The sequence below is a fragment of the Acanthamoeba castellanii genome (genome assembly GCF_000313135.1).
Source record: "Acanthamoeba castellanii str. Neff unplaced genomic scaffold scf7180000084472, whole genome shotgun sequence".
NCBI classification, from domain to species: Eukaryota; Discosea; order Longamoebia; family Acanthamoebidae; genus Acanthamoeba; species Acanthamoeba castellanii.
In genome coordinates this window covers 6,147-18,346 of record NW_004457306.1, presented here as the reverse complement: position 1 = coordinate 18,346, position 12,200 = coordinate 6,147, and the positions used below count along the sequence as shown (strand labels likewise).

The window sequence follows — 12,200 nt, the reverse complement described above, 5'->3', positions numbered from 1 at the left end:
CTTGGGACCCGCGCGGCCGGTACCTCTCTACGCAGAGCTCTGACCGCACTGTCCGCATCTACAAGGCGGCGCGATCGCAGCCCGCCGTGAAGAAAGATACAGCGCAGGAGGAGTCCGGTGTCAGCGTGCCAGCGACGGCGCCTTCGCCGGCCAAGGTGGTCTACTCCAAACTGGTCACGGCCAACGTCATCTCCTCGGCGCCTGGACTTGAGGCCAAGGTATGAACACATCAGAACTTGGCCCCGGGGCACGCATACATTCGCTGACCCTCGTCTTCAAGGCGGCTTCAGGCCCCGTGCAAACGCACAAGCAGAAGCTGTTCCTCGACGAGACAACCCCATCGTGCGTACCACTCTCTTGTTCTATTACTTTTGATTCTCATTTTGTCTCCTCATCTTCATTGTATGCAGATTCTTTCGCCGCTTGGCTTGGAGCCTGGACGGTAGTCTGTTGGTGACACCTATGGGACAGTTCTACGCTACGTCTGGCCCGTACGCTCGCTTATCGCGCGCGTGCTTGATGTTTGCATGGTGTGGTAAACGCCCATGTTTGATCGCCTGTATTCGTACACACCAGCAGTAGTAGCGCGAGCAGCAGCAGCAGCAGCGTGCCAATGCCGGACGACAAGGAGAATGTCGCTCCTGAGCACCTGCCATCAAACTGCCTTTACGTCTTCACCAGAGGCGTATTGAACAGGTACTGGCGTAGGCAAACCTGACGCAAGCGAACACGTTCAACCAACCCCTTTCAAATCTTGCAGGCCGGCCTTGTGCCTCCCGTGCGGACCCAAGCCAGCGGTGGCCGTGCGCTTCAGCCCGCAGATCTACAAGCTGCGACCAACGGAAACGACGCCCACCTTCAAGCTCGATTACAGAATGTACACCCCCCCTCTTCCCTTGGTCGCTTGGCCAAGCTTGTCTGCCGTACCGGGTACTCACTTCAGAATGTTGACGTGATTCTTCCTTTCGTAGGGTGTTTGCCGTTGCCACGTTCGACAGCGTGCTCGTATATGACACTCAGCACGGCTATCCGTTGTGCCACATCACTGGACTACACTACGCCTCACAGACTGATCTCTCTTGGTTCGTTCCCCGACTGATGCACGCGTGAGTAAAAAGCTGCAGTCTGAAGACCATCGTCCTAATGAAAGCAATGCACACATCAGGGCGAGCGACGGACAGATGCTCGCAGTGACATCGACCGACGGCTACTGCACCTTCATTTCCTTTGCCGCTGACGAACTGGGCGAGCCCATTCCCTCTTGCGACCGCGCGCAGCTCCTCAACCCACCTGCTGTGCTCCCGTGACGTCCCCCTTTTTACAAACCAACGTGAGGAAGCAGAACAGATGCCAAGGGAAAGAGGACTCAGTAAAAGATGTGCGCCGTCCGGGAATTGAACCCGGGCCCGCCGCGTGGGAGGCGGCGATCCTACCACTGGACCAACGGCGCTGCACTACTAAACTCCGTCCTCCTTCGTTCATCAGACAAATCTACAATAGCGAGAGTGCTTCGCCATGTGTGCCATATAAGTGAGGACTTTTGCTGTTTGGTTACACAGTTATGCTCTGACAGGTTGATTCCCCATCAGAGTGAGTCTTGCATATTCCTGGGAAGCTGCAACGCATGAAAAAAAAAGATGGCTAATGGCAACAACATTACGGAAAAAGATATGCGCCGTCCGGGAATTGAACCCGGGCCCGCCGCGTGGGAGGCGGCGATCCTACCACTGGACCAACGGCGCTTTTCACACTCTAATCCTAATTATAATCCGCGTTATAACATTTGGATCGTATGCCGTTCTTTGATACAACCAGGCACCTACAACCTTCTAGTCTCCTAGAACCTTCTTCCCGAGTTGCAGAAGGCGGCGATGCGTGGCAGGCGCTTGATGGTATCGCGGAAGTAGATGAGCAAGGGGAAGGTGGCGAGTGCCTGGGGAAGCTCACGGTCGATGGCTTCCAGAAGCGAGAAGAGCATCGTGTCCACGAACGTCAACTGATGCCCGGGAGATACACACATCAGCAAACCTGGATGACAAGCCGCTCGCGGGCTACAATGTACCTTGTCCCCAACGAGATACATCGTTCTGTTCTTGGCCATGACGCGGCAAATGCCTTCGAGAGCTGATGCCAAGTACCCGCGCAGGAACTTGTCCTTGAGCTGAGCCTCTTTGAACTCAGAACAGTCCTGAAGCCGCGTGACAACCTTAAGGTACAGACTCGCCGACAGTCATATGAAGAGCCAGTGCGAGGTACCTTCATGAAGTCGGCATTCCACAGCGCTTGCTGCACTTCCTCCAGCTGTTCCATCTGCAGAGGGAAGATGCTGAGTACTGAGCTTCTAACGGTGCAGCCTATTACTTACCCACATGTCACACTCGGCCATTTCCTTGGCGGTTGTCCCGTACACGTTGCACTTGCGTGCCAGGTGTCTAACGATGGCGTTCGCTTGCACGATCCGTATCTCTCCGTCCTCTGCTCAGCTGCATCAGCCCGAGTAGGAGGGGGGGGGATGGCATGAGAACGTACCGAGTAGTGGCAACTGGCCGAACTCGTAGCCGTGCTTAAGACCTGCGAACTCTGCATGATGTCGTTAGAGGGGAAGCACACAGCGGTAGGCTGGAGAGTACCTCTCCCCTGTACGACGATCTCCCTGTACTCAAGGCCGGTCAAAGCCAGCAGCAGCCTGACCTTGTCGCATGAGCCCCGCACTCCAAAGTACGTGAGTTGAAGCACTTGTTGACCCGCGTCTTGCATCCTCTTCTTCGCCCTCTCTCTTTGCTACTTGTTCTCGTCTCTCTACTCTTTGATGTTGGCGCCTTTCTCGACTCCCTTTTGTGGACTCCCGCTATTTTGTCGACACCGTCGGTAAAAAGGAAAGCGTTGTATTTACGAGATGGAGGGGTGTACACGACTTGTCAACTCAGTGCCGATCTCGAGCTGTAAAGTTGGGGGGTGTGCAGGTAGAGAGGAAAGCTATTACCACGGGGCCGTGGGGTGCCCGCTGCTGCGCTCAGTGAGTGTGCTTCTTGGCCGATCGGGGAGGAGGCGGGGGCGGGTAGCGAGGAGGTGTGTGGAGCGTGGGCTGGGCCTGCTGCAACGAACATTTTGAAGATTAAAAGTGAGCCCATGAAGAAGCCAGAAAGAGTCATGGCAGGGGTCGTACGGGGATCCAGGACGGGCAGTCGTCCCATTCGGCGTCCTCCACGGTGACCGAGGCCGGTGCGGTCACGTGAGGCTGCGCCTCGACCTCTTCCTCTTCTTGTCTTGAGCTCGGCCTCCTGCTCCTGCTCCTCTTCCTCCTGAGCCTCGGCCTCTTGCTCTTCCTCGAGCACAAAGTCGGGCGGAGGGGGCGGGGGAGGGGTGGGGCACGACTGGGGTTCGAGGCTGCGCATGAGGGCCAGCTTGACCTCGCCCATCAGCTCCTGGGCCAGCACGTCGAGCCTATTGATGGCCTCGCCACCGGCAACGGCCGCCTGGTGGCGCATGTGCACGGCGCCCTCGTAAAGGGCGTTGCCCTTGGCCCGAGCCACGCTGCTCGCCTCCGAGCACAGGGACTCGCTCTTGGTCGCGATGCTCCTGAACAGCGGCGCCTGCTTCTCCATCAGCCCGGCAATGGCCGCCTCCATCTCTTCCCTGATGTGGACGACCGCGCGTCAGTCTTCATTTCCCAGACGCCCTTCAAGCTACCAAGCAAGCACAGGGGAGCGCACTTGAAGTTGGCCATGGCGCCGCTGGCACCGGAGCGGAGACGGTGGATGTTCTGCTCCTCGATGAGCGAACGGACCTGGGCCAGGAGCACGTCCATGCGATCGGCTAGCACGCGCTCGAAGCGGGTGAGGTTGGTCCTGAGGGCCTGCATGACCAGTTCCACGTTGACCTGCACCTGCGGGAACTGCAGCCGGTTCATCAGCTGGCCCGCGGCTCCTCCGGTGGCCTCGTCCGACTGCAGAACAGCAGGGCGGTAGGCGCAGCTGTCTTCGTGGGCCTTGCGGTCGCCGATGGCGATCAGCGCCGGGCAGTAGCCCTCGCCGCTGGCCGCCACCCATGCGCCAGTCTCTTCGTCTTGAACAACTCCCCACTGAACCACACAAACACGACACACACACACACGCTTAGTTGTCATTCACTCCGATGATGGTGGTCTGGGCGGGAGCCGAACCCTGCAGTGGATGAGGAGGCTGTTGAGCTTCTCGACAGCGGCGTCGGCGGGACGAGCTGATCGACCTGAGCCGGGCGGGCGTCGAGCGGGCAGTGGCCCTGGAGCGCGACCCACGAGGCCAGGCACGAGCGGCAGAAGACGTGCTTGCACTTGCCCGTGCCGACCGGGTCGTGCATGAGTCCCTTGTGGATGGGGCACTGCAGCTGGCTGGCCTCCCGCTGCTGGATGCCCTTGTACAGCACGACCGGGCGCCTCTCTTCTTCCTCACGTGCCTCTGGCACCTGATGTCCTTCTTCCTGTCTGCTCATCTCCTGGTCGAGTAGCGGCTGATGCTCTGTGTGCGTGTCTTCCATCTCTGGCAGGTCGAGGGCGGTGGTTGGGGTGCTCGTAGGCGTTGAGTTAGTGAACGTTGTTGTTGTTGTTGTTGATGTTGTGGTGTGTTGTGTTTGGGTCGTTGGTGAAAGAAGAGGCCGAGAGGGTGGGGCTCGGAGGGCAAGTACTTCGGGTGCTTACCGGGTCGCCTGGTCAACGAAATCTTGGCCGAATTTCCACTTTTATCGTTTTCTGCGGTTGGCCTCTTCCCTGGTTTCCTCGGATTTCGACCTGACTGCAAGCCAACCCATCGCTTGCGGCACGCGGGCGACCCGGGCGAGAGCTGTCGAGCATCGGACAGGGAGCACCATCCGCCTTGATCGAGGCTTCTCGGTTCTGCCGTCTGGGTTTGGCAGCGACATTCCCGAGGAGGGATCGCGAGTACGAAGCCGCGCATCAACCAATCCCCTCCTAGTGGGGTGAGCTGGGTGGTAAGTAAAACGTTTTATGGGGAGCAAAGAAGATGAAGAAGGTGAGGATACAAAAGGTGTGAACTCAGATGCTGATAAAAAACTTGTGGCAGTACATCCAGTAGGCGATGAGACACCACATGGACATGCCGGTGAGGTTCATCGCGAGATTCATGCGGTGGGTGTTGTCGCCGTAGGGGTCCCAGCTGAACGGCATATACCCGTTGAGGATCTCATGACTCAAGTAGATCAGAATCGGGTTCATTCCTGCGCGGCAACCACACGTGAGCGTTGGTGGCAGAAATGACGATGACTCATCGCAACAGAAGGCTGCGGGGGGGTACCGATGAAGCGGAAGGGTGAGCCGCTCCAGATGGGGAAGACGTCGATCAATAAATAGAAGGTGGCCAGCAGGAAGAAGGCCATCGCGGCGGTGGCCAGAATGAACGACGGTGACCACCTGAAAAGCGGAAAAAGAGGAGAGATTGAGATTGGAGTCGATTTGGCACCTTCCACCTTCGCAGGGAGCGCAGGGAGTTGGGGGGGGGGCGGTACAAGTTCTTGTTGAGTGGGAAGAAGCCGCCGTTCTGCTTGGCCTCGCACAAACCAAGAGCGATGAAGCCTGAACATGCCACGAGTACTGTAAGTAACAGTCGACCGCCAGGGAAGGCGGAGGCGAAGATAAGATGCGTACCCAGGACGATGCTCCAGATATACCACCGCACAACGCGGTGCTTGTGGTCCTTCCACGCCATCAGCGTCCGGCCAGACTGCAGGCCCAGGAATACCTGCGCACGTTTTGAAGTTTAGAGCCAAAGAGTCGCGACGAATGGAAAGGAGCGGGGGGGGGGGATTACCATGAAGATGGAGGTGAGGTTGCCCAGGGTGCCCTCGGGATCGTACGAGCCCGTGAGGTAGAGCGCTGATGTAAACATCACAACCGACCACCACATGTGAGGTTTGGCGTGCAATCACCTGATGTGAAACCAGACGTACGTTGGCACGTGGGCTGGTTGTAGATGTGGTCCTCGGTGAAGATCTTCTTGTCGATGTAGCCCGCAGCTCCGCCCGTAGCAGTCGAAATATCTGCCGTAGTCGCCAATGCCACCTTTTGCGCACACAGCAGTGAGAAACCACACACACGCACGACCATACCGGTACAGGAGGGAATGAGGGTACCGGGCCCGAGGTAGCCCCTGCCGCAGCCGGGAACGTCGAGGAAGAAGGTGATCATGAAGTACACGAAGAGGAGCGAGAACGCCACCAGCCAATGCGGCCAGAACGGCAGAATGTCTCCGAACAGGGTATAGACCCACTTGTCCTGATTGTGTATGTGCAGCCGCACGTACGTCAGCACCCCCTTGAACTTGCATGCGCGCGTGTGTGCCGTGTGTGTCGTGTAACCTTCATCATGTTCTCGCAGCTTTCGTCGTCCTCCGCGGCGAACACGTTGCGCGAGAACCCGTCATCGCTTTTGTCAGTGTCCTCGTCGAAGTTGATGGCTTCGCTGGCAAATCGCTTGCGCTCGAGGATGGGCGACGCGGCTCCGTCGGCGGCGTGTCGGTGGTGGCCGCCGGAGGTAAACCGGCGGTAGATACGGTAGGTCAACCGCCACGGCCACCTGGGCACAAACAGGACCACGACGCCCACAACGAGGTACGCTACGGCGAAGCGCATCAGGACGCCCGGGATACGCCACGTCTCCCACTCGTAGCCGTTGTTCTGGAACAGACCCAGAACTGAATGTACGACGTCAGTGACACGGTCGCACATGTTGCCATGACGCAGGAGCCAGGTGGATGCCAACCTGCGAGAATGATGAAACGGCGGATGATCTTGTAGAGCACCTCGCGCTTGGGGGTACGCTTCTTCTCCAGGGAGGTGAAGGAGATGGCCATGGAGGTGCCCATGATCCAGATGAACCACGGGAACACCAGATCGGCCACCGTGATGCCGTTCCACGCCGAGTGGTTGAAGAACCAGTAGCCACCTTCAATGTCGAGAAGAAAGTGTAGCGAAGAACTCAGTAACACACACACACACACACACACACAATTGCCATATATCGTTTGCGAATTGGGTACCTCCTCCATAGTTGACGAAGATCATGATGGCGATCGCTAGACCGCGAACAGCATCAAGCGAATTGACTCGCGAGCTCACTCTCGGTGCCGGCTTTGGGCCGTTCTGCCTGTCAGCCTGGCATTCCGTACGTACCAAATCGCGTGAGACAGCGGCCTACAGCAGCAGACATCTTCTGGCGGAGGGCGTATGGTACCTGGCCGCCGCCATACATGGAATCGAGGGCGTCGCCGCCGTTCTTCTTGTGCTGGTGCTCCTCCCACGCCCTAGAGCCGAAGCGCCAGACGTAGGTGCCCACCAGGTACACGATGGTCAGCGCACCGATGATGCCCATGGCGACGTAGATCGGCACGTTGGGGTCGTCCGGCTCGCTCGACACCTCGATCTGCGCCACGACGAGGCCCTTGTCCGTCTCGGGCTGGGTCGCATCACGGAAGATGACCGTGTATACGCCGTGCTCGCCGAAGTGGTAGTCGAAGCTGCTGATCAGGCCGGCGCCGGCCAGCGGTCGGCCCTCTTCGTCGTGCGTGTCGTGGTGGAGCTCGATCAGCGCGCGAAGGGCTGCTTCGTCGTGGCGCTGACGCAGGTCGGCCGAGCTGAGGTCCAGGTGGGGCAGCAGGAAGACGAGGTCCTCCCCGCTGACGTCGAGGAGCTTGAAGGCGATCGAAAAGGTGGTATCGAGGGCCAGGTACGGGGTCGCCCTGCGTGTGGCGTTGAAGGAGACGATGGGTAGGGCCACGCAGCGATAGCAGTTGGCAGACACTCCAAAGACGGTGATGTCGGTGATGTTGGTGGCAACGTTGATGAAGCGCACCGCTGCCAGGTCCATGCCGTAGCTGTTGTTGACCTGCAGCAAGCCGTCAGTGTGTGCACGCGTTGTGTGCGTCTGGCGTTGTGTGCGCGAGTGCGCGTGTGTGCATTTTGTAGTACCTCTTAATGTTATCCAGGATCATGGCGTTGATGGTTTTACCTTCATCGATGCCAACCACCGTGACTTGCTCTCCGTCAACCACCTGGAAAGCAACATTGATGGAGACAGAGATAAATAGATTTTACATCAACATAAATACAAATAAATAAATAAATAAATAGCTGCTTAAAGAAAAGGTATGGACGTACGGAGGCGGTGAAGTTGGCGAGAATGGCGCCGTCGGTGCGATTCAACAGAACGAAGGTAACGGCGGTGTGGTTCAGGAGGTCGCGTCCCTCGATTTCAAACTCGACGAAAGGGGTGATCTCGGTGTACTTGACATCGCGGAACAAGATGTGGGCTGCCGCTCCGTCGGCGTAGAGCCGTGCGAAATTGATGCCACCTTGGCGATCTTCTGAGCGAAGCGATGCGATTTCGTGAATGAAACCCACCTGTATGGTGATTGAAACATTTTCCTGCGAATGATTTGAAGCACGGACTAGGGGGGAGTCGGTGATGTCAATCGTTGATCGACGATGAAGCGATGCCGAAACGATTTCGGTTGCGCCGGCAGAAATGGCAGATGCGACCAGGCACAGGGCCAGCACGGCCAAGACACGAATGAACGTCATTCACGAACGTGTGGTCCACCCGCCTCTCCAGCCGATCCACCGCACCAACACCAGAACAAGAACGTAGAAAACAAAACCTTTTGCTTTGTGGGGAACAACAACAACAAACGAGTGCCATTGGCCCGTGCTCAAAATGAAGCGCGAGACTATCCACAGCTGGTCTGGGCTCCACCAAGTCTGATCGAGAACCAAGAGCCATGCGAGAAACAAGAGGGGCAGGCCGCCATCTGCCACACCGTCTGCTGGGCGCGCGCACGTTGTTGGCAGAAGCGACGGGGCTGCGCGGGAAGGTGCAGCTTTTCCCACGTGTCGGCGAATAAAAAAGAAATAATCAATTATTTTGGTTTGTTGATTTAGCGAATCTACAAAAGTGGACCACGATCACGATGGAGGGTAGGAACGGCCTGCACAAACGGCTTGGTGTCGTTCGAGATGAACCACCGCCCAGGGCTCGGCCAAGCAACAAAGTGCGTTGCCATTAATTCAGTACTGAATTTATTTCCAGTCCAATTTATTCTCCCCCCCTCCGTTCAACCAATCTCCTCCGTTATGGTCCTGCAGTTCAACTTGCCCGATGACGATTTCTACAAATTCTTGGTGGGGGCGTGGAAGCGCAACCTGGGTACCCTTCCCTCACTGTAGTCACAATTACTGCGCAGTATTGCCTCTGGCGCCCACGCTCACCGCCATGCCTCTTCTGTGCGTGCAGAGTGGCGCGAGTTTGGCGGCACCTACGCGCACGTGCGAACAAGTAACACAGTTGTCCTCATCGAGGAGTACCAGCGCCTGGACACCACTCCCGGTGTTAGGTACGATACTGCCTACATGCTTAGGCGAGTGCTTACTTACGTGCACATTGCTGCAGATACCTAAAATGGAGCTTTGGTAAGAGCTTGGAGAAGCAGGATCTCCAATTTGGTTACATCATGAAGGTATGAGGAGCAAGCACATCACAAACATGAACGCCTAAACAACAACTACTATCCAAGCGAGCTAACCAGCTCATCACTCACAGTTCGAGCCGAAAGCTAAGAACAACGACGTCTACCTCGAGTGGCAATACAGCGGTAAGACACGACACTTGCCATGGTGGAGCAACTTCCCTTTCCTTACCATACTCGTTTGATGGCTTCTTCGTGTAGGCGACACCTGCCACGGTCAGTTCATGGACAAGACGTCCGTAGCCATACTCAATTTTTTCATCCGCTCCTCTACCGTCACAGCAACGTACCGCATCATGGATGCCGACAGTACGTCCTTCCTCCCGCTTTGCTGGTGGTGTTCCCCTTCTTGCGCGCATCCACTTACCCTTGGCGAATGTCTCGCAACGTCTGTATCTGCAGCCATAGCGGTGTGCATCACCGAGGTGGACGAAAGGCACAAACCGACCATCCAATACGGCAACATGTACAGAATCGACACCAAACTCTACGCCCCCGACGCACCGTCACAGCAACAGCCATCTTGATGCTTGAGGCCTTCTTTTCTTTTTTAATATAATAATTCTTTTTTCTTTTCACCTAATTCAATCAATTTAATTTGCTCTACGTTGAACAGGAGGGGAAGAGAAAGTGTTTTTGATTTATCATCCTTGCTACGAGCACCATGGACGGCTACGCGGAGCCGCCGACGAAGGAGGAGACGCCCAAGTCGGGATATGTCGATATGTACAACGAAGGCGAAACGGCGGACGTCTACGAAAAAGATGACGACGGCGAAGAGAGCGGCTACGCCGTGCACGACGGAGCCACCCCGCCTCGCTCATCCGCCAAGCAAGGCGATGGTGGCAAGGCCAAAAAGGCCAAGAAGAAGGAGAAGAAGATGAAGAAATCATCCAAACCTGCCAAGAAATCCAAGAAGGCCATGGGGGGAGAAAGAGATTTTGCCATCGATGAGGCGCTGCTGAAGCGCGAACGTGAGGAGCAAGAGCGGTTGGCCAAGTTCGACCCCTACGGCACCGCCACCTCTGCCGCATCCGCTGCTGGTGGCTCCTCGTCATCTGTCTACGTGCAGGATGAATCGTTCCTCCCCTTCTTCTCGTCCGCTGTCCCAGCGTCTGCCTACGCGGTACCTTCCGCGGCAGCCGAGCAAGAGGATGTGAACGCGTCGGCCTACGGCGCTGCTGACGGCCAAGCCCCCAGCTCCGTCTATGCCACTGATGACGGTAAGCCCTTGCACCCCAGCGCGAACCCTTGCATTGCGCGCGACACTTCATCAAGTGACTCTTATCTTGTTGCCCATTCTCCTGGCAGAAGCAGAAGGCGCGGCGATGTCGCAGGCGTACGGTTCGGCGGCCGATGGTGCGTGTGCTTGCATGGCCAGACATGGCACTCCCACTTCTTTGATGGGCTTCTGATAGTAACACGATGTGCGCCCGAGTACAGAGGAAGCCAGGATGCAGAGCGTTTACGGGTTCGACTGCTATGAGGCGAGCAACAACGCGGTACGAGGATATCGAGGAGACTAGGGAATCGCTCCTCGACAGTCGNNNTATGCGCTCACGCCCGCCGAGGAGCGCGAGCTGGAGGCGGAGGAGGTGCGCGGTCGTGTACTATGGTGCCATTGCCAGCGCATTGTGCTCACCACGCTCCCACGCGCGCGCCTGCAGGCACGAAAGCCGACCAAGGTCCCCGAGGGTGCATACGCTGGCGTCGGGGTACGAGCTCTCGGCGAAGCTAATCTGCGGTCGTGTGAGCCGTCCGCTGTCCCGTCCTGCTTACATTCGCGTGTTTGTCGCCGTTGGATAGGACGGCTATGCCGAGGTCGAGGCCAAGCCCAAGAAGGTCAAGCCGCAGCAGCTACGCAAGCCCAAAAGTAAGAAGAGCGAGGAGCTGGCACATGCCTACGCCGGCGAGACCTTCACCGTACGCCACTCTCACGTTGCGTGTGGTGTTATAGTGCATGCCCGGAGTTGAGATATACCACTTTGCGTACGCTGGCAGGGTGAAGCCGAGCCCGTGACACCGTCCAGCGAAGGCTCTTCGGTCGGTTACTCCGAGACCCCTTCAGAGGCGAACACGTCAGATGTAATTTCTGCCTTCCCCCAAGTGCGCGCTTAGGTTCGAGTGCTCACTCACATGTTCGTGCGCACGCAGGCTTATTCTGATGTCGAGCCACGCCGCAAGGACGCCTCAAGGGACAGCGACAGCGACAGCGATAGCGATAGCGATAGCGACGGCGATGGCGACAGCAGCGACGCCGAAAGCGACCTGGATTCCGCATCGTCGTCGGCCTCTGACTCGGAGGAGAGCTCGAGCGACAGCGACAGCGACTCGAGCGGGGCGGAAGACAACCACGCCAAGCCCAGAGACGAAGTCAAGGTGAAGCAGGACGGGAGGCAATGGAACGAAGAGTTCCAGAGCCTCTGCGAACCTCTCCTGGGTGATGACCCCGAGGTGGTACTGCAGCGGACCTATTCCATCTACAAGCTCTTCCTGTACGCCCACCCCTCCCCCACTTTCAGCGTGTCGAGCGCCTCCACAGGGCCTCAGCTTCTGCTAACAACGTTGCGCGCCATGCACGTTTGTTTGCAGGGAGTTCCAAGAGACGGCCTCAGAGATCGGCAAAGCCATCATCAATGAGAGTAAGCTTACTCTCCGCACGCACTAAGCACGTAGATGACGATGTCGTCG

General features: G+C 57.4%; 5 protein-coding genes and 1 pseudogene across 5 annotated transcripts in view; 3 read left to right on the top strand and 3 right to left on the bottom strand.

Moving 5' to 3' along the window:
• The window catches only part of ACA1_028190 (chromatin assembly factor 1, subunit B, putative), a gene marked incomplete at both ends in the record, with an annotated part of 2,233 nt that extends 926 nt beyond the window's left edge, over positions 1-1,307 (top strand). The window contains 7 exons of the mRNA XM_004334480.1: positions 38-218; positions 281-342; positions 411-491; positions 580-696; positions 761-877; positions 972-1,082; positions 1,166-1,307. Of these exons, the coding sequence (XP_004334528.1) occupies positions 38-218; positions 281-342; positions 411-491; positions 580-696; positions 761-877; positions 972-1,082; positions 1,166-1,307 (811 nt within the window). The remainder of the gene's footprint in view (positions 1-37; positions 219-280; positions 343-410; positions 492-579; positions 697-760; positions 878-971; positions 1,083-1,165) is intronic.
• Positions 1,308-1,837: 530 nt separating this feature from the next.
• ACA1_028180 (glutathione stransferase p, putative) lies at positions 1,838-2,757 on the bottom strand (the record flags this gene model as incomplete). The annotated part of the gene is made up of 6 exons (XM_004334479.1): positions 1,838-1,996; positions 2,063-2,188; positions 2,257-2,310; positions 2,366-2,475; positions 2,530-2,571; positions 2,631-2,757. 6 exons carry the CDS (start codon positions 2,755-2,757, stop codon positions 1,838-1,840), a joined length of 618 nt encoding a protein of 205 aa, XP_004334527.1.
• A 166-nt stretch (positions 2,758-2,923) lies between these two features.
• On the bottom strand, positions 2,924-4,515 carry ACA1_028170 (uncharacterized protein; the record flags this gene model as incomplete). Its single annotated transcript, XM_004334478.1, is given in 5 exon segments — positions 2,924-2,940; positions 3,167-3,636; positions 3,714-3,787; positions 3,803-4,081; positions 4,216-4,515. 5 exon segments carry the CDS (start codon positions 4,513-4,515, stop codon positions 2,924-2,926), a joined length of 1,140 nt encoding a protein of 379 aa, XP_004334526.1.
• Positions 4,516-5,029: 514 nt separating this feature from the next.
• ACA1_028160 (uncharacterized protein) lies at positions 5,030-8,568 on the bottom strand (the record flags this gene model as incomplete). Its single annotated transcript, XM_004334477.1, has 13 exons — positions 5,030-5,211; positions 5,289-5,404; positions 5,500-5,566; positions 5,639-5,732; positions 5,802-5,866; positions 5,941-6,030; positions 6,124-6,265; positions 6,349-6,683; positions 6,809-6,934; positions 7,029-7,143; positions 7,223-7,862; positions 7,957-8,039; positions 8,146-8,568. The coding sequence occupies 13 exons, from the start codon at positions 8,566-8,568 to the stop codon at positions 5,030-5,032; spliced, it is 2,478 nt and encodes an 825-aa protein (XP_004334525.1).
• A 549-nt stretch (positions 8,569-9,117) lies between these two features.
• ACA1_028150 (uncharacterized protein) lies at positions 9,118-10,036 on the top strand (the record flags this gene model as incomplete). Its single annotated transcript, XM_004334476.1, has 5 exons — positions 9,118-9,190; positions 9,278-9,370; positions 9,597-9,635; positions 9,711-9,818; positions 9,912-10,036. The coding sequence occupies 5 exons, from the start codon at positions 9,118-9,120 to the stop codon at positions 10,034-10,036; spliced, it is 438 nt and encodes a 145-aa protein (XP_004334524.1).
• Positions 10,037-10,173: 137 nt separating this feature from the next.
• The window catches only part of ACA1_027940, an 8,143-nt pseudogene continuing 6,116 nt past the window's right edge, over positions 10,174-12,200 (top strand).